Source organism: Onychostoma macrolepis, chromosome 25 (genome assembly GCF_012432095.1).
Source record: "Onychostoma macrolepis isolate SWU-2019 chromosome 25, ASM1243209v1, whole genome shotgun sequence".
Taxonomy (NCBI): domain Eukaryota; kingdom Metazoa; phylum Chordata; class Actinopteri; order Cypriniformes; family Cyprinidae; genus Onychostoma; species Onychostoma macrolepis.
In genome coordinates, this window is record NC_081179.1 from 22194017 (window position 1) to 22215684 (window position 21668).

The following is a 21668-nucleotide window of genomic DNA, read 5'->3' on the forward strand; positions in this document are numbered from 1 at the left end:
TAACAAATTACAAAATAAACAAAAACACAACTGAAACCACCCCGAAGGGGAAAAAGAAAGAATAAACACAACCACTGAAAACAAGACATACACGAGGCACAGGGCAGACATAAATCACAGGCATACCTGGCACAAAAGTGAGACAAACGAGCCCAGAACAGAAAACACAGGGAGCTTAAGTAGGGACGGCAATCAGGAACACAGCTGGGGCAAATTAAACAATAATGAGGTGAGTGGAGTTTGGGGAATTGAATCCGGGAGACAGTGACCTCTGGTGGTGAGAGGGAGCATCGTGGACCCGGATTCATGACACTATCACTGAATTCAATGCATCACTATAACCATAACCATCATAATCCTCACATCATATCACATCACAACATCATCAACACAATCACCACCATCATAATCATCATTACTATCATTGAATCAAATGCATTACTAATCTCCATCACCATCATCATCACCACCACAACCATCATTACTATCATTAAATCAAATGCATCACTATGACAATAACCATCATAATCATCACATATCACATCACAACATCAACACTATCACAATCGCCACCATCATAATCATCATAACTATCATTGAATCAAATGCATTACTAATCATCATCACTATCACCATCACATCATCATCACCACCACCACAACCATCATTACTATCATTAAATCAAATGCATCACTATAACAATAACCATCATAATCATCACATCATATCACATCACAACATCATCAACACTATCACAATCACCACCATCATAATCATCATTACTATCACTGAATCAAATGCATCACTAATCACTATCACTGCCACCAACACATTACATCATCACCACAACCATCATTACTATCATTGAATCAAATGCATCACCATCTCAACAATCATCATAATCATAATCATCACATCACAACACCACCAACACTATCACAATTACCGCCATCATAATCATCATTACTATCACTGAATAAAATGCATCACTAATCACCATCACATCATCATCATCACCAACACTATCACAACCACAATCATCATTACTATCATTGAATCAAATGCATCACTATCATCATCACATCACCAAAACTATCATAACCACCACTATATCATCACATTGTCTCATCATCATCATGGCCATTACACCATCATCATGACATCAACATCATCACCATCATCATGACCAATATACCATTATCAACATCACACCATCAACATCCCCACAATATAATCACGTCATCACCACATCATAGTCACCACTGTCATCACCATTACATTACTATTATCAAAATCCCTCTTACCTTTGCGAGAGCAGGGGACGGTGATCTTGATGAAGCTAGCAGGGTTCTCTTCTAGAGACAAGGCCTCCACCAGACAGTAAGCATCAGCAGACCAGCTCAGATAGATGCCCTTCCTCCAGTAGATCCGGTTTGGTCTCAATGCTTTCTCTGTAGAGTACACACACCTTCACAAACGGTCTTGCTATTCATTTGGCAGGCTTATGCAACTCACAGTGCATTCAAGCAATACGTTTATAATACATTATATTAGTATGTTTGTCCCTTGGGAATTAAGCCTATGTTCATGCCATGGCAAGTGCAATGTTCAACTAGATACAGGAATCATTGATGCTGACTTTCTAGTGTTTGTGTTGTGTTACCTTTGCCGTAGAGCAGGAAAGCAGACACTTCCAACAGACGGTTGATCTGTCTGGACCAGTAGCCCATGGGGAAGTACGGCATCTCATAAAGCCGAACAATCACCTCTGAATTCTCACAGTGGGGGAGCTCAATCACCGGCCTTTGATCTGATAGGCTGGGGACATATCAAACATGAAAAATTACCACCGAACACCACCTTGTATCAATTCAATTAAAAAAGGTCCTATCAATACCTGCTTGGTATAAGTAACTGGTCATCTCCGAAGGGCAGGGCTATTTGAAACTTTTCCAATAGTTTGAAGTACTGAGTCAGATGATCCTTGGGGAAACAGCGGCTTTTGTTCAGAAACTTTTCTACAGTGGTTCGCTGTACCACTCCTCTAGTGCTGTCCCCCTGACCAGTGCTCCTCAGAGTCAATGTCTGTCAATCAACACAACAGATGAGATGTTACTGCTATGAACGAATTGCGGGGAGACGCAAGGTGTGCGTTTAAATGTTTAACCTGTGAGATGAGGTTACAAAGCCATTGTGGGTCAATGAAATACAAATCCTTTAGCTGAAGCACTGGATCATCAAAGTGAAGCAGGACACCTGGAGACAAACACAGACAGAAGGTCTGTTTACTAGTTTAAAACAATACAATCCAATGCATCCAAGGAAAATAAAATGAGCAAAAATATATAACAAGTGATTAAGAACATTCCCTAGGAACATGCATGTGCCCGAAACTGAAGAAACCACCACATATTGGATATAAACAGCAAGAAGCCATCAGAAAGGGATTCAGGAGTGAAACAACTAGGTGGTTTTTCTTCTGTTGGATCTAGTGTGTGCTAGCTAGAGCTCTCTGATCGGCTAGAGCTCTCTGATCCTAGAGCTCTCTGATCGATTGCTTCAGTCTGTTGTGCTGCTGAGAGGTTTGTGATTGTAGCTCCGTGTACCTTCGCTTTTTATTGAATCTCTACCTTACTTTCACTCCCTTTTGTCTAAAGTGATAATATATAACTTAATTCCCACCATATTTCTGGTGTTATCTTTCAAACTAATCTAACTAATTTGATTGTTCGCTTTTAAAACCGCGAGTGCAGCTTGTTAGCCCATTAGCTTGTCACTCGCGGTTCCATTTGCGTTTCTATTCGCGCCTATTATGGTTTTCTTTTTTTTTTCTCGCTCCGTTTTTCACGACCTCACCAAACAACAGTGGTAAGTGGTAAGTTAAGTTGGTATCATTCATCAATCACGGTGAGTAATGGCTTCTTCTCCTGCTATTGTTGTTTGCACTGTTTGCCACATTTACAGTTTATCTGTCTCTGTCAGCAGCAAGGGATTCACATGTGATAAATGCAGGGAAATAGTTAGGCTGACAGAGAAGGTTTTAGAACTAGAGACACGCATCCAAACTATAGTTGAGGATAGTAAGAATGTTAGGGCTGTAGATACTGCTTTGGATGCGAATAGCTCAGGGAGTCCTGTACATTGTTCGGTTTCGGTTGAGCCCATGCAGCAGGGCAACTGGGTGACTGTGAGGCGGCCTAGTCGCGGGTCAAAACACCACTCTTCCGTTCCGATCAAAACATCAAACAGGTTCTCCCCACTCAGTGAAGCACCCACTGAGAAACCTGGTGAAAGTGCTCTAGTTATTGGCGATTATATTGTACGGAACGTGAAAATAGAGACACCAGCCACCATAGTCCATTGTTTACCAGGACCCAGAGCGCCTGACATCTTGGCAAATTTAAAAGTGCTGACTAATGCTAAACGTAAATTCAGTAAGATTGTTATCCACGTCGGCGCTAATGATGTTCGACTTCGCCAGTCGGAGATCACTAAAAATAATGTTAAAGAGGTATGTGAACTTGCAAGTACGATGTCAGACACTGTAATATGCTCTGGTCCGCTCCCTGCTTATCGTGGCGATGAAATTCATAGCAGACTGTCGTCACTCAATGGCTGGATGTCTAAGTGGTGCCCGCAAAATAACATAGGCTTTATAGACAATTGGAAGAATTTTTGGGGCAGACCTGACCTGTTGAAAAGAAATGGTGTTCATCCCTCCTGGGGTGGTGCAGTTCTTCTCTCTAGAAATATGGCGAGAGTTCGTATTTGACTAACTGGGGCCCAGGTCAGGAAGCAGACAGACTGGCTAAACCGACCATCTGCTAGCCGCTTCACGTCACAGAAGTCAGTTAACTCTCAGCACATAGAAACTTTTTCACCTAGATGTCACACTATAGAGACTGTGTCTGTTCCCTGAACTAGAAAATACAGAAAACATCCAAACCAAAGTAATAGTAACAATTTAATTGATGTTCAACAAATAAAAAACCGATATAATAAAGATAAACACATGATAAAGCTTGGCTTATTGAATATTAGATCCCTTACTTCAAAAGCACTTTTTGTAAATGATATGTTCACTGACCATAAACTAGATGTGCTTTGTTTGACAGAAACCTGGCTAAAACCAGATGATTACATTACTTTAAACGAGTCTACACCCCAAGATTACTGTTACAAACATGAACCGCGTCCAAAAGGTAAAGGGGGAGGTGTTGCTACAATTTATAGCAATATTTTCAGTATCTCTCAGAGGTCGGGTTTCAAGTATAATTCGTTCGAAGTAATGGTGCTTCATATAACGTTAGCCAAAGAAAAAAGTATTAATGATAAATCCCCTGTGATGTTTGTACTGGCTATTGTATACAGGCCACCAGGGCACCATACCGACTTTATTAAAGAATTTTCTGATTTTCTGCACACTATAGATCCCCTGAGGAACAATTCCATTCATTCTCTACTGTAGGAGAGGAAGAATTGTATAAACTTGTTAAATCATCTAAACCAACAACATGTATGTTAGACCCTATTCCATCTAAACTACTAAAAGAGCTGCTTCCAGGAGTCATAGATCCTCTTTTGGCTATTATTAATTCATCACTGTCATTAGGATATGTCCCCAAAACCTTCAAAAAAACCACAACTTGACCCCAAAGATCTAGTTAATTACAGACCGATCTCAAATCTCCCTTTTCTGTCAAAGATACTAGAAAAGGTAGTATCCTCACAATTATATTCCTTCCTAGAGAAAAATGATATCTGTGACGAATTCCAGTCAGGATTTAGATCGTATCATAGTACTGAGACTGCTCTCATTAGAGTTACAAATGACCTGCTTCTATCATCTGATCGTGGTTGTATCTCTTTATTAGTTCTACTGGATCTTAGCGCTGCGTTCGACACTATCGACCACAACATTCTTTTGAATAGACTAGAAAACTTTGTTGGCATTAGTGGAAGCGCCTTAGCATGGTTCAAATCGTACTTATCTGACCGCCATCAGTTCGTAGCAGTGAATGAAGAGGTATCATATCGATCACAAGAGCAGTATGGAGTACCTCAAGGCTCAGTACTAGGGCCGTTACTTTTCACGTTTTACATCTTACGCTTGGGAGATATTATCAGGAGACATGGTGTTAGCTTTCACTGTTATGCTGATGATACTCAGCTCTATATTTCTTCGCGGCCCGGTGAAACACACCAAATTGAGAAACTAACGGAATGCATAGTCGATATAAAAAACTGGATGACGAGTAATTTTTTACTGCTAAATTCTGAAAAAACAGAGGTGTTAATTATCGGACCTAAAAACGCCACATGTAATAACCTAGAACATTATCTAACACTTGATGGCTGCTCTGTCAATTCTTCATCAGTCAGGAACCTAGGTGTGCTGTTTGATAGCAATCTTTCATTTGAAAGCCATGTTTCTAGCGTCTGTAAAACTGCGTTTTTTCATCTCAAAAACATATCTAAATTGCGACCTATGCTCTCAACGTCAAATGCAGAAATGTTAGTTCACGCGTTTATGACCTCAAGGTTAGACTATTGTAATGCTTTATTGGGTGGTTGTTCTGCACGCTTGATCAACAAACTACAGTTGGTCCAAAATGCAGCAGCTAGAGTCCTTACTAGAACCAGGAAATATGACCATATTAGCCCGGTTCTGTCAACACTGCACTGGCTCCCTATCAAACATCGGATAGATTTTAAAATCTTGTTAATTACTTATAAAGCCATGAATGGTTTAGCTCCTCAGTACTTGAACGAGCTCTTATCACATTATAGTCCTCCACGTCCACTGCGTTCTCAAAACTCTGGCCGTTTGATAATACCTAGAATATCAAAATCGACTGCGGGCGGCAGATCCTTTTCCTATTTAGCCCCCAAACTCTGAAACAATCTACCTAACACTGTTCGGGAGGCAGACACACTCTGTCAGTTTAAGACCAAGAGATGATGTCTACAGCCCTGATCGTCAGCGGAGACCAGGACAACCAGATGAGCCCCAGAGACATATCCCCTGTGAAGACCTCGATTAAAATACAATAAAACTAAAAATATAACAAAATAACTAAAAATATAATAAAATACCTAACTACATAATACTATTATTGTTAGAAATTGCAACAAAATAAAAAATAGAAATATTAAATTTTGAACTGCGGGTTTCGTCTGGCCAGAGGAGAACTGGCCCCCCGACTGAGCCTGGTTTCTCCCAAGGTTTTTTTCTCCATTCTGTCTCAGAGGGAGTTTTGGTTCCTTGCCGCTGTCGCCTCTGGCTTGCTCAGTTGGGGACACTTAATTTCTAGCGATTATCGCCGATTTGATTGCTCAGATACTATTTAAACTAAACTGAGCTAGACAATGACATCTCTGAATTCAATAATGAAATGCCTTTAACTGAAAATTGAGTGTTTAATCTTATCATTATACATAACTGACACTCTATCTTCCAATTTGATACTGTTAAGTGCTTTGACACAATCTGTATTGTTAAAAGCGCTATATAAATAAAGGTGACTTGACTTGACTTGTCTTGACTTGACAACTCTCACCAGCTTCGCTGAGGAAGTGGATAGCGTGGGGTAACTCTCCCTCCTCTAGCTGCAGTTGTGTTTCCTGTATGATCTCCAGTAGTCTGCTGTGTCTGAGCACTGGGAAATCAGTGGGTACATGTGACCTCTCCTGTAAAACTCTCCTCTCCAACTCCACATAACAGTCTGGAATCAGCTGCCCCATTACCGGCTGACCCTGGATCTGCCAATGCCACAGACACAATTCATTAAACAAATACAATGTGACAAATAAGTATACTTTTTGAAAAGAATACTTAAGAAAATAACATACTTTATAAATGTACAATACATGTATGCATTGCTTTCTTTCTTTCTTTCCTTTTTTTTTTTTTTTTTTTTGCTAATTGCAAATTCCCCCTTACTGTAGCTTTCTAATCAAATCTCAAATTAAATTCATCATGGCAGGTCTGACATCAGCTGACATCCACCAGAAAAAAAAAGTTTGGCCTCAAAAATAAATTATAGCTAACATTTATATTGACTACTTTAATGAGGCTTTTTAAAAGTAATTCAATTTAATGGTTAAAATCAATGATAATATTTGCTAATTAGTGCCAAGAAAAACTACATTTTGTAAATCACCTTGAACCCAATGAGCTCCCTACAGATGGTTTTGCGCAACCTGCTGATAGACTCAGACTCCTCACAGGCACAGAGTATGTGGTTCTCTTTGATCACTGGAAAGCCCGGTTGAGACAGCTCCTCTCGCAGCTTCAGAACACACTCCTGTAGGTGGTGCTCTTCACACACATCTGCATGAGTTCCAACCACAATCACAGGAGACTGTCCAGCTACGGCCTGAGAAAAACACAGTTTTAAAATATATTATTTAAAGGGTTAGTTCACCCAAAAATTAAAATTTGCCTGTGTTTTACTCACCCTCGAGGCATCCTAGGTGTATATGACTTTCTTCTTTCAGACGAACCCAGTCGGAGTTATATTAAAAATTGTCCTGGATCTTCTAAGCGTTATTATTGTAAACAGACCTTCTTGTCTGTGTTTGTCTCCAGGTGTCCTGCTTCACTTTGATGTTCCAGTACTTTAGCTAAAGGATTTGTATTTAATTGACCCACAATAGCCAGAACAATTTTTAATATAACTCCGATTGGATTCGTCTGAAAGAAGAAAGTCATATACACCCAGGATGGCTTGAGGGTGAGTAAATAACAGGCTAATTTTCATTTTTGGGTGAACTAACCCTTTAAGTATATATATCATGTTCTTTTATAATCTAAACCAAATGTTCCACAAGAACAGTTTGGTCTGGTTTTGTATTTGTACTAAAATATTTTGATACTACTTGCTAGAAGGAGCTAAATGTTAAACTTACTTTAATGTTAAAGAGCCAGGGTTTGATAGTGTCTATCTCACTGGGTCCTTTACTCAGATCATACAGGACTAGATAGAGAGCCCTGGAGCTCATAAAGTGAGGGTGAAATCCACTGCACTCTTCACCACCTGCACAACAACAGAAAGAGACAAACCTGTAATTTCCTATTGACATTTTTCCATATTTGATATGTATTGTGCAGATACCTGAGAACTCCCAAACATTCAGCAGCATGTTCCTCTTGTCTTTGTTTTTGATGGCCCAGTCTCTGACGCTAATGCCGACGGTGTGCTGGTCAGATCGCCACTGAGAGCGTTTGAGTCTCATTAGCTGATGAATCAAAGAGCTTTTCCCGCTACATGGGCTGCCGACCACAATGAGTTTCATGCGGTAATAAGGGACAGCTTTCTTCAGACGCTGCTGCAAGAACCTGTAAGAACCACAGCGTTCACATTCTGAACCAATATAAGTCTTGAAATAGCAAGATATTTGCATTTGAAACAAGATATTATAGGTGGGCATATTCAAAGGCACATCCCTTTTCTAAATATTCAGTAACTTTTCTTAAAACTTAAGTTTCTAGAAAAACAGAACAACATTTATACTGATATAATATCTGATATTATAAAACAGCAATAAAAGATAAATACTAAACACAATATAATCATAATTCTAAGATTTACATGTAACAAGTAAATTCAGAAGAATACATTATTTGTCAAATTATATCTAATATTATTGTCTGACAATACTGACCCAAAAATAAAATAATAATAAAATCTGAACACCACAGATATGGCAACTGAACACTGATGCATTTACAAGCTGAAATGCAAGCGAGAAATAATGTCTAAATGAGACTTAGACCTGATGATGTCTTTGGTTTTGTTCCCAATGTGTTTGAGGTCCATCTGGAGCTGCAGACCGTCTAGAGGCAGATCCCATAAATGAACAAGCTTTCCCATCTCATCAGGGAAAGAGCGCAAACCTTCATTCTGACTAACATCTAGAGACGTCAGGTCCTCCAACATACCGATCTGAGGAGGGATCTAAAGCACAAAAGTGTAAAACACAAATTTCTAACAAATATACCCTTTGAGGCACAAAGACAGAGCAAAACTGCAGTGTTCATTTGAATCAGAGCGTGACATGAACCGTACCTCAGTCAGTTTGTTGGAGCTTAAATGAAGTTTCTCCAGTCTGGCCCACTTGTACACCGGGCCGCTCAGTTTGAGTGCAGAGATGCGATTATGACTGAACATCAGCTCTCTTAGGTTTACACTGACCCAGAAAGATGGACCCGGCAGATCAATAATACTGTTATTTCTCATGTCCACCGAACGCAAACTATCCAGAAAAAGAGAGGTTAAAGACTGTATGTGTATTCAAAGAAACATTCCAGGTTCAAAACAAGTTAGGCTTTATTAACAGCATTTTTGACCAGTATATATTAATTAATTATACAATTATTAAGACTTTTAACGTGTCTCATGTTAGCTTGTACAGTATAATCTTGAAGTTTTGTGGTATTTATTCCACAAAGACTTCAACTGTAAGTGCATTACTGCAGACACAATGTTTTTGCAAACTTAAGGATGAGTGAAAATTATTTTCAAAAGTTATATTGAACTATGTTAATTTGAAACAAAAAACACTTACTTTGGCAAGTTGATGATTATTTCAGGAACAGTTGTGAAATTGTTCTGTGATAATTTAACAGTGGTAATTTTTGAAGGAAGGTGTGACAATGAACCTATATGAAAACATGAGTATTAATAACAACGGTAGTGATAAACAGAACACAATTTTACAGAATTATCCAGCTTAATTTTCATGAAACACTGTTTAAAAACTATTTCACCTCTGTAATGTGACATGGCCGACTGAAACTGAATATTCAGAGAGAAAATAAGTAGTGGAGAACTGGATATTATCCCACATGAGCTGAATGGATGGTGAATAGTAAGCACCCAATACCATTTTGTGGAGGCTTCTTTTAAAGCAGTAGCTCTGTGCGTATGTGCATTATATAAATGCTATCTGCCATCAAATCACAGTGTAAACTATTGTAAAGATTTTAAAAATGTTACATTATTTGTAGCTTAAAATGTTATTTTTCTCAACTTAAACTAAAACTATTACAAATTATTTTGGTAATTTAAAAAAAGCAAAACTAATAAAAATAAATTAATTAAAGCTACAGAACGTAAAAATGATAAAAACAAATTAAAATTATATACATGAATAATTGCAACACGGAATTTTTTTGTTTGTTTTCATTCCCCATGTGTTCTGTGACCTAGTTTCTGACCCCCCTTGATTGTGTATTTGATTCACCTGTGTCTTATTAATTATCTTCATTTGCCTGTGTATTTAAGTTTGAGTCTGTTCAGTTTGTCTTTGTCTAGTCTTAAACGTCGATTGCTACATGTGATTGCTGCCTTCCTTCTGTGGATTAGCTCTATGTAGATTTATTTACGTCAATCATCTTCTTTGTGCATTTCTTATACACCATAGTGTGACAATAATAATAAAACAAAACAATTTGCCTACTGACTAACATTAACCGACAGCCTATGTAAGTTGCCATCAGCCAAAAAGGAAAGTTGTTTCAGAGTTGAGTCAAGTCAATACATTTTGATGAAAAATTACAAATAAATATTTTTTAAGAGAGTAAAGAGGGGAAAACTTACTGATTTTGTTAACTGAAGCGATGAAAGTTTCCAACTTGAGACATTCAGTGAGGAAATGATCTGAAATGATTTTAACTTGATTCTTACTGATATCTAAAACTTTCAGTTCAGCCAGGTGGAGCGGGAGAGACAGTTCTGATATCTGATTGCTGAAGAACAAAAAAAAAAAAAAAAACGTCCATTTGTACAACCTTTTTTTTTTCAACTTACGTATATCCAGTAAGAAAACCATATGAATAAATTGAAGAAATTACAGTACACCAGTTCTCTAGAAAAACTATTTTGCCATAACCTACCCCTCCAACGAGAGCTCCTCCAGTCTGTCCATAGCCTGCCCCAGCTGGAAGGGGAAGATGGTGAACTGGTTAAAGGACAGGTTGAGCTGGCGTAAGGCTGGACTGCGCACAGTTGGGCCCAGCATCAGAACAGGACCAATGCAGTTGCGAGAAACATTGAGTGTGTTTAATGCAGGCAAACCCAGGAGTTCCACAGGAAGTGACTGCAGTTGGTTACCTTGAAGATCTAGACGGGTAAGACTTCTTAAATTCTAAGAAAAAAAGAAATGCACAATTGAATAAAACTCTTTTAATAAATTGCTGGGAAAATAATGTATTGAGTATGGTTAGGATATAGTCCTCAGATTAAATGATGATCAATATCAACACAAAACAGACAAAACAATAATCAAAACACACATTAAAGATATACTTTAATTACTAGATTACTAGCTAGATATTTACTAGATACTATATCAGATTATACAGTTAAATAAAGCACTATTTATTTGGCAGCACAAAAAAAAATATATATATATATATAAAGCAATGTAAGTTACTAAGCTAGTGCACTTTCTCACTTAATTGTATTAAATGTGAATGTGTGCTAGATTTCAAATCTTAAGAGGATAAAAAAAAAAAAAGATAATTAATTAAAATTACAAATTCCAGATAATGTTAATGATATAAAAGGCCACTTGCATGAATGTTTTTTTTAACACACTTACAGTAAGTACTCTTTTTACATTTTAATCGTTTAACAACTTAATTGATGTTCAACAAATAATAAACAGATATAATACAGATAAACAAATGATAAAGTCTGAGTTAGTGCTGGCTGCAGTTAAAGTTTTAGTTGTTGGTGATTTTAATAACCATGTTGATAATGAAAAAGATGCCTTGGGATCAGCATTTATACACATTCTGAACTCCATTGGGGTTAGACAAAATGTCTCAGGACCATTGTCGTAATCATACTTCGACTTGAGTCTCAATTCCTTAGCATATCTAATAGTTCAGAAAAAAACTGATGTTGTAACAGAAGCTATAAACTCTCTCTTTTTTAGCACTTTAGATACGGTTGCTCAGTTACGCTTAAAGAAGATTAAAGAAAACAGTCCAACACCATGGCAGCCCGGAAAATGGAGCGCAACTGGAAGAAAACAAAACTAGAGGTATTTCGTATTGCATGGAGGGAAAGTACTACTACATACAGAAAAGTCATTAAAACTGCTAAATCTGCTTACTTTTTTTCTCTTTAAAAGAAAACAAACACAATGTCATGTATTTATTCATTACAGTGGCAAAATTAACAAAAAATAAAGCATCAGCAGGAACAAACATTTCCCAACAAAACAGAAGTAATGACTTTATGAACTTCTGAAACTTTTATGGAGTTTTGGTTCCTTGCCACTGTCGCCTTTGGCTTGCTTAGTTGGGGACACAATTTCTGCCAATATTGTTGACTTGATTTGCAAAGACACTATTTGAAGAGAACTGAACTGAGCTGGATGATGACATCACTGAATCAACAATTAACTGACTTTAAGTGAAAAATCTACTGTTTACTATAATGCTCTTGCATTATCAGCACAGGTTTTTCCTGTTTAACGCTGTAAAGCTGCTTTGACAATCTGTATCGTATAAAGCACTATATAAATAAAGGTGACTTGACTTGACATTTTAAGTCATGTTTTGATAATCTTCTGTTGTGATTTAAAGAAGCACACTTGCTTTGATGTAACTGCCTAACAAACTGAAGCACATAATCTTGATTATATTTTAAATAATCGTGTTATTTCATTACATTTGAAGTTAATATGCTTTAAATCTACTTTATATATTAAATTGCAACTTAAAATGTGTAATGTACCCAGAATAACAGACCCTCACATATGTGTAAAAACCAAAGTATATTTCGTCCTTAAGTGTACTTCTTTTTCACAAGGGAACTTAACCTAATTTCATTCTGTTAAAAATACTATAACTGATAATAACTAAAATGTGCAGTCACAATGTTTCTGTGAACATTAGAGAATGGGTTTCGAAAGCTGTTTCATGTTTACTTTAATAACACTGCTTTAATCACACTGTCAAAATGTTTCTACACACCTGACAGAGAACACTGGGAAACTCTGATAGATTGTTGCTGCTCAAATCAAGCCGTAGAAGGTTTTCAGTCTGCTGTTTGAGAGCGCTCACACCCATCAAACAGGACAGATTGCCCAGCTCATTTCCTGAGAGGTCGAGCAGACGGATAGGTTCTTTGTCCATGGCCAAAGGAAGAGCAGCAGGAGTGGAGCTTTCAATAAAACCCTGCCCTGTACATTTAAAACAAAAAAAGACAGATGTAACAACAAGTGAACTTTTTAGGACTAGTTCCCATGTCAGACAGCTGTTTATGTGTACCTCTAGTGTTGTGAGAGTTAAAACGCTTATGTAAAGGGACACTTGTCTCTGTCTCACCATGGCATCCCTGTAGAAAGACATTAAAATGGTTAAAATCATTGTTAAAATCCAAGCACAAAGACACCAAAAGTTTGTCTGTTTCTGGTACCTCTGAATTGGCATGTCTACGCCGGCTGTTTTGTCTCCAAGCAGGTTTTCTGCCCACTTCTGGGGAATCATTTAAAAGCAACAATCCTTGTAAAGGCCCATCGCTCCCTACCAATGGAACACATGCATTTTTTTATATAGAAAATAATATCATGCAGATTGCTTAAATTAACTTGATTACAGTTGCATTTATATCTATATTGACTCTGAATAATTCAATAATTATCACTATATTTAAACCTTTTTTAACATATAAAGAGGTTGAAAAGGCAACGAAAAATGACCCACATCCACTGATGAGATTTGTATGTAATGTATGTATGTGAGAATCATCTTACCATCACTCTCCATGTCATCAAACATACGGGTCAAGCTTTCATCTAATGAAATGTGTGAGTCGTCACTTTCCTCATCTGTGAAATATTCTGATGTGCTGGCATCACTCCGTAATCTAGCTACTCCCACAAACTCTTTGTTTCTTTGGAGTGACAAGATCTGTCTGGCTAAATGCTGACCTTTACCTTAAAAGACACAAGGACAAGATTTACCAACAACAGTCAGGCTGATTTTAGTTGTATAGATTTAAATTCTCTACATACTGTGTATAAAGTGCAAAAAGGTTACATCAGTATATAACAAAAACAAGTTTTGTGTATGCATTTCTTTGCACGCTTTTAAAAAGTGCACTTTGTAATAATGTCAAATCAAAAGTTTTATTTCAAAGTACATTTTGATTTGACATTATTACAAAGTGCACTTTTTAAAAGCGTGCAAAGAAATGCATACTAACATACTAAAGAACATGTAAAGTACTTGAGAATGAGAGAGAATGAGCTTTATTGGCCAGGTATGTTTACACATACGAGGAATTTGTTAAGAAGCTCTACAGTGCAACAGAAAGACAGCAACAGAACAGGACACAGATAAAAAAGACTACTATACAAATAGGCAATGTACAGAATAGCAAAAAAAAAAAACACAATATATAATATAGACAATTATGTGTGTACAGGTCTGATATGTGCAAATTTGAAATGAAAAAAAAAAAAGTATGTGTGGTAAATAATGTATAATAGTGTTGTGTGTTCCACGTTTAATGTCAAGTGTTCATGAGATGGATTGCTTGGGGGAAGAAACTTGACTAAAATTTTACCTCCACTGTGTTATTCGATACAAAATTTCAAGTTACAGATTTAGATTTTTAATGTACTGAACTGCAACTTCATTACTAGAAATGTGTAATTAAAAATATATATTTAATTACATGGCATACAATTTTCAATAGAAATTACATTAAGTTATATTTTAGTTTACTAATACTTATCAGTACATTTGGCAGTACATTTTATTTCTAAGACAATAGAATTATGGAATTACATATAAAATGTAATTAAGTCCAACTTAAGTATTCAAAAAACAATATAAAGTTCAGCTATTACTAGCATTTAACACAAATTTAACATATTTTAATTTAATTGCATACATGTGCAATTAAGTATCCAAAAATATTACATTCAGTCAAACTTAAGTATATTCATGTAAAGGTTATTATTTTCATAATAAATACTGTTTTTAAAAGCATGAAATACTTTGCTAGTTATGTACTTTACGTTACTTTTGGGGTGTGATAGAGAATAAAATGTTTTATCCTTTTTTTCTGATATTCTAAACTGTTTTTTTTTTTTTATTATTATTCTCAAAACTGCTTTAGTTCGAGGCAATCTCTACTGAAGAAATTTTCTGAAATTGTCATAAAGAAAACAAAGCCAGACTGAAGTAAAAGTGGTCATGGCTCCAGAACATGTATGTCAAATACATGACAACTGCCAGATCATGTGAACAGACTCACTGTTTTTCTTGTTGACTGGAGTCTGAGCTTTGCGCTCAGAGAGAAGAGCGCTGAGCCACGTCGCCTTCATTTTTCCGAGGTGGAAGCTCCCGAGACACAGGGCGTTGTTGGTGTGGTCCACCCCCAGACGGGCGAGGAGGAGGGTGACTGCAGGGTCATCACCCTTCCTGACACATACGCTCAGAGCTCCACGTAACTGCTGCTCATGAACACCTGCAGAAACCAGCAGCTCCAGCAAAACCAGAGGAGGCCCCCGATCACAAACCTGCACAACCACAACACTATTAGAGGTAAAATTGCAACCGTGCAGCCGTCAGCTACAGTATTGCATCAGTGAGGAACAATTCCACTCATTCTCTGCTATAGGAGAGGAATGATTGTATAAATTGTTAAATCATCTAAACCAACAACATGTATGTTATACCCTATATAAAGCCATGGCTTCCTGTTTCACAGAAATATAAATAGGAGGGAAAACAAAGCCCAAATTCCCTTAATCATCCATCACAATGAGAAAAACCAAAGAATATATTTCTGATGTGCAGCAAAAGATAATTGAGCTTCACAAATTAGTGAAGTGGCTTTAAGAAAAGAGCTAGAGCAGTGAAAATTCCCATTTCCACCATCAGGGCAATAATTAAGAATTCCCATTTCCACCATCAGGGCAATAATTAAGAATTTCCAATCAACATAAAATGTTACGAATCTGCCTGGAAGAGGACGTGTGTCTATATTACCCTAATGCACGGTGAGAAGGAGAGTTTGAGTGGCTAAAGACTCTCCAAGGACCACAGCTGGAGAAATGCAGAAAATAGTTGAGTCTCGGGGTCAGAAAACCTTAAAAAAAAATTGTCCAACAGCACCTACATCACCACATGTTGTTTGGGAGGATTTCAAGAAAAATTCTCCTACCTCATCCAAAAACAAACTCCAGCATATTCAGTTATCATACACGACTGGAACTTCAAATGGGACTGGCTTCTACGGTCAGATGAAACTAAAAAATTAGCTTTTTAGCAGCAAACACTCAAGATGGGTTTGGTGAACACAGGGATAAAACGTACCCCATGTGTACAATGAAATATACTGCTGTATTTTTTATGTTGTGGGCCTATATTTCTGCTGGAGGTCCTGGACATCTTGTTTAGACACATGGTATCATGGATTCTATCAAATACCAACAGATAAAAAAAATCAATAAGTGACTGACTCTGTTAGAAATCTTATAATGAGGCATGTTTGGATCTTCCAACCGTACAATATTCCAACACAAACCTCAAAAACAACACAAAAATGGGTCACTGAGCACAAAACCAAGCTTCTACTGGCCATTGCAGTCCTCTGACCTGAACCCTATAGAAAATGTATGGGTTTGGTCCCCCTCAGCTAGGGGTGAGCGATATGGCAAAAAATGGGATTTTTTTTATTATCACAATTCTTTGTCATGTTGGATTTTCTATTTTGCAAGCTGTTTGAGCAGTACAGCCAGACTAATTTCCCTACTATAAAGACAAAGCCTTTCAAGGTAACAAAATATAAAAAAGTATGGCGGATATTTAGGCCAAAGTAGGTGAAGATAAAAATCGTTGTCATTATTTTATCTTTGTTATTAAAAAATGAGAGCAAAGATACACATTACAAATACACATAATATACAAATAAAATAAACAGTGTTTTATTTTCAGGTAGTCTACAATAGATGTATTTAGCAGGAGCATTCAAGAAATTGAATGAACAAATATAAAAATAAAACACTATATAGATTGATTCCTATTAAAGCAACTGTATTAAAGTTTTTCAGTCAAGAGTAGTGAGTGATTTTTCTCTTTGTGTTTGGTGTTTTATTAACATTAAAGGAATAATTCACCCCAAAATTAAAATAGACTAGTGTTTGATTTTTTTACCTTCATTTACTCACTCAAAAGTTGTTTTAAACCTGAACGAGTTTCTTCTGCTGAAAATAAATGTTATTTTGAAGAATGTGGAAAACCAAACAGTTGCTGGTCTACAGTGACTTCTATAGTATTTATTTTTTTTCCTACTGTTAAAGTCAATGTGAACCAGCAACTGTTTGGTTACCCACATTCTTCAAAATATCTTCTTTTGTGTTCAGCACAAGAAAGAAATTAATACAGGTTTGGAACAACATGTGAGTGAGTAAATAATGACAGAATTACAAGTTTAAGGTGAACTATCCCTTTAAATACTGTCGGCAGCATGTTTAGTACTGTCCCTTTAAGACCTGCACGCATCTAATATAGAGGCACGCATGCCTTTCTCTCAGCTGTTTACCTTCATTTAAGACATAACCAACTGAGTCTATACATAAACCTGGTGTGTTTTGACAGTATTAGCACAAAACATAACTTAGTTCAGTAATCAGGCGCTGTTTGACGGGCTTTGGGTGTATGTGCTCAGAAAAGGCACTCGTCAGAACAGAACACTGAGTGAATCGTTTAACCAGTAAGTCTTTGAAGCAGATGCAGAGAATGTACTTTTGGTGACTGCGAATAAGTGCAGTGTCCTGTGAGAGTAACTCTACCGCTGAGTTAACACTGAATGTATGTGGCGTTGTATAGTATATAGAGACGGCAGCGCCAGAACTGCAGCTGATAGAATGCGCGCTGAAGTACGATACTACGATATTTCTTCAAAAAAGCAAATCGTGGAGACATTTTTATAGTCCACGATCAAAAATCTTTATATCGAACACCCCTACTCTTGGCAGAAATCGCAGACTAGGGGCACCGGACCGCAAGAGCACTTTACCGTCGGATCTCAAAGGGGCAGGGGCTCGAGCCCCTTGTGCACGCCACTGCTGTATCATATTACTGAGAATGCTCTCATCAAAGTTATAAATGAGAGCTCTTATCATCCGATCATGGTTGTATCTCTCTATTAGTGCTACTGGATCTTAGTGCTGGCTTTGACACTATAAACCACAACATTTTGAATAGACTAGAAAATCATGTTGGCGTTAATGGAATTGCATTGGCATGGTTAAAATCTTACTTATCTGACTGTCATCAAGTCGTAGCAGTGAATGAAGAGGTATCATACCGATCACAAGAGCAGTATGGAGTACCTCAAGGCTCAATACTAGGACCATTGCTTTTCACGATTTACATGTTACCCTTGGGAGATATCCTCAGGAAACATGGTGTTACCTTTCACTGTTATATGATGATACTCAGCTCGATATTTCTTTGTGGCCAGACGAAACATACCAATTTGCAAAACTAACGGAATGCATAGCTGATATTAAAAACTGGATGACTAGTAATTTCCTACAGCTAAATTGTGAAAAAACAGAGGTGTTAATTATCGTATCAAAAACCTCTGCATGTAATAATCTAGAACACTGTCTAACACTTGATGGCTGATCTGTCAATTCTTTGTCATCAGTTAGGAACCTAGGTGTGTTATTTGATAGCAATCTTTCCTTTGAAATTCATGTTTCTAGCATTTGTAAAGCCGCATTTTTCCATCTTAAATATATATATATAAATTACGACCTATGCTCTCAATGTTAAATGGCGAAACGTTAATTCATGTGTTTATGACCTCTAGGTTAGATTATTGTAATGCTTTATTGGGTGGTTGCTCTTCGCGCTTAATAAACAAACTCCAGCTGGTCCAAAATTCAGCAGCTATCTAATCTGCTTTCCTAATTAGCGCACAAACTCTCTGACAATCTACCTAGCGTTGTTCGGGAGGCAGACACACTCTGTCAGTTTTGCACCAATTCGCAAAACCAATTCGCACACACTGTCAGTTTTGCATTATTCCTGTTTAACACTGTAAATGTGCTTTGACACAATCTGTATTGTATAAAGCGCTTTATAAATAAAGGTAAAAATTTTTAAAAACACAGCAACACGTTCTTCACTGCTAGGAATGGCAATCAAAGTTCAGTTACAATGTTAGTCAGGCTTCCTGAATAAAATATAAAATATAAGCCTGGTTAAAAGTTTCAAGTAGTTTTAAAAAACTTGAAAACATTTGAAAGGTTTAAGTCTAGCCATACATATCTATCAGAGAGACAGATAGATTAGATTAGATGATGTTTAACATAGAACATAGGTATAGCGGAAACTAAGTTGAGAACTGACACATCTCTTTGGAGTGAGTTGTAAAAGAGTTGTTTTGGCTATAATGTAGATTTGTAATAAAATTATAATGCACTTCCGCATTTGTCAATTCTCACCTTAGTTTCCACTATGCCTACATCCTACATTAAATGTCATAACTCGACTCTCCTGTGAATGCGCGTACAGAAGTTAAGGAAGCCAGTGATCATAATTTACAAAGTTTTAAATATGGATATTTGTCTTACAAAAACCCATCGATTCATTTCAGAAGGCATTCATTAACCCAGTGTAGTTGTATGGATTACTTTTATGATGGATGGATGAGCTTTTTGGAGCTTCAAAAACCAAGCTGCCATTACAAAGCTGGGAAGAGCCAGGATATTATCTAATATAACTCCAATTGTGTTTGTCTGGAAAAAATAAAAGCATACACACCTAGGATGGCTTGAGGGTGAGCAAATTATGCTTTTATATGCTTCAAATTATATATATTTTTTGGTGAACTATTCCTTTAACAGTTAAGGAATAAAGGGTAATATATCACACCTGATATATGAGCGAATCGCTCTTTGTTTTCTTGTTGATGTCAGCGCCCAGCAGGATGAGACATTCTGCCATGTCCACGTCACCATCCTCACATGCTCTCTCCAACAGGGCATACATGATCTCACTGTCCGCCACCATCTTAGACAGGCACAGGCAACTCATTGCCTGCAACTGAAGTGGAACATGTAGGATTTATCAGGAGATCTTGCATTTTCGACAGAACTTTTGGTTTCATTTTCTTACTGGATCTCTGCACTGTTCTGCCATATTTTCCCGCAGGATCTGGAAGATGTCTTTCTCGAAGGCTTCTTTCTGCAGCCATGCTGCGGCACTCGAGCAGGTGTCCAACAACTTCCACACAACCTGGAAACCCTAATAACCAAAACGCACACTGTTAGGAACAAAACATCAAAAACAACCACCCTTTTTGTTTTGAACTGGTAATAACTGTAGTGAGCTACCTTTAGTAGCATGACTGCGTCCTCCTTGTGTTGCCGTACTGAGCTGACCAAAACTGATGCCAGTACAGGCACCATCATACGAGAGAGCTTCTTCTTAGAGATGAGGTGAAACAGAAGACTAAGACCCCAGTAGTGAACATCTACAAAGGGTAATGACTTTCAGTTAATATACAGTTGTGCACAAATGTTGACATACCCAATAGTGTGCAGTGCATTAAACGTCATCACACAATATGTGAGACAAGATCACAACGGTCAAACATGTCCATTTACTTCATCAATGGAAAAGCAGCGTAGTGGAACACAAAAATGTGTTCTGTGTGAATGCCTGAACAGTGGTTGGTTTTTGTCAAGAATATGCAGCAATGTGGACCAGACCTTATGTCGACATTCAAAAGTCTGCCTTGGATTAGAAGGCTGAAGATCTTCAGTCATGATAAGGTAAATGCACTCACCACGCTCCTGTGGAAACATCTGCAGCGTATGAAGAACCGTATCTATCGCCCCCTGCTGGCACATGAGGTCAACCGCTCCAGAACTGTCGGCTAGTGCCGAGAGTACACCAAGTCCACACTGTTGAATCTCCTCACTACTGATAAACTAAACACACATATCAAATGAAACACTCACCACATTTACAGAACTTACATTTTAAATTTAAATCACCTGATTAAAGTCCAATTCTTTCCTACAAGGAGTATTACAGACCCAATATAAGTTTAATTCTATAGACAGCATTTCAGGCAAAATGTTGACTTCCCCTGAAAATTATTTTGACTCATCCTTTATTTATTTATTCAAAAATATACTGTTTACAGTAATGAAATTGCTATGGATGTCTATGGGGAGAGGCATTTGAGAGGGTTTAAAAGCAGTTCTTATATAAATGGAATAACTCACCTCCAAGCAATAAAAATTCAGTCATCAGTTATGGTACTCATTCTCATGTTGTTTCAAAACCACAAATGAAGAGTTTATTTGCAAAATCAGATAACTTTTCAAAAATCATGTTTTTAAATTTTTTGTATTATTATGTTATCATGTTTTATTGTGTTAGTTAGCTGTATTTTTAGATTACTGAGATTAACTGGAATGCACAATGAAATTACATGATTTTTGAAAATTTATAAAAACAGAGTTATCGGTTTTTGCAAATGAGCTCTTCAAATATTCATTAATTTCATTCATCAACAGAATTGAAGATTTTTTTTTATTTTTTTACTGTCCCTTAATTTAAAGTCTTATTGTTTAAATCATATTTGTTGTGGTGATACACTAGTTGTTTC

The 21668-nt window shown here is 37.1% G+C and overlaps 1 protein-coding gene across 1 annotated transcript in view; it reads right to left on the reverse strand.

The window, feature by feature from the left end:
• Positions 1-21668, reverse strand: part of lrrk2 (leucine-rich repeat kinase 2) — a 46841-nt gene that overhangs the window by 14759 nt on the left and 10414 nt on the right. The window contains exons 15-36 of the mRNA XM_058767081.1: positions 20838-20982; positions 20383-20522; positions 20165-20293; positions 19922-20092; positions 15285-15549; positions 13774-13956; positions 13437-13543; positions 13289-13355; positions 12992-13200; positions 10901-11151; positions 10605-10753; positions 9571-9664; positions 9072-9258; positions 8779-8960; positions 8118-8341; positions 7912-8039; positions 7164-7379; positions 6561-6762; positions 2168-2256; positions 1898-2085; positions 1664-1818; positions 1305-1451 (exon numbers count right to left, since the gene is read on the reverse strand). Of these exons, the coding sequence (XP_058623064.1) occupies positions 1305-1451; positions 1664-1818; positions 1898-2085; positions 2168-2256; positions 6561-6762; positions 7164-7379; positions 7912-8039; positions 8118-8341; positions 8779-8960; positions 9072-9258; positions 9571-9664; positions 10605-10753; positions 10901-11151; positions 12992-13200; positions 13289-13355; positions 13437-13543; positions 13774-13956; positions 15285-15549; positions 19922-20092; positions 20165-20293; positions 20383-20522; positions 20838-20982 (3628 nt within the window). The remainder of the gene's footprint in view (positions 1-1304; positions 1452-1663; positions 1819-1897; positions 2086-2167; positions 2257-6560; positions 6763-7163; positions 7380-7911; positions 8040-8117; positions 8342-8778; positions 8961-9071; positions 9259-9570; positions 9665-10604; positions 10754-10900; positions 11152-12991; positions 13201-13288; positions 13356-13436; positions 13544-13773; positions 13957-15284; positions 15550-19921; positions 20093-20164; positions 20294-20382; positions 20523-20837; positions 20983-21668) is intronic.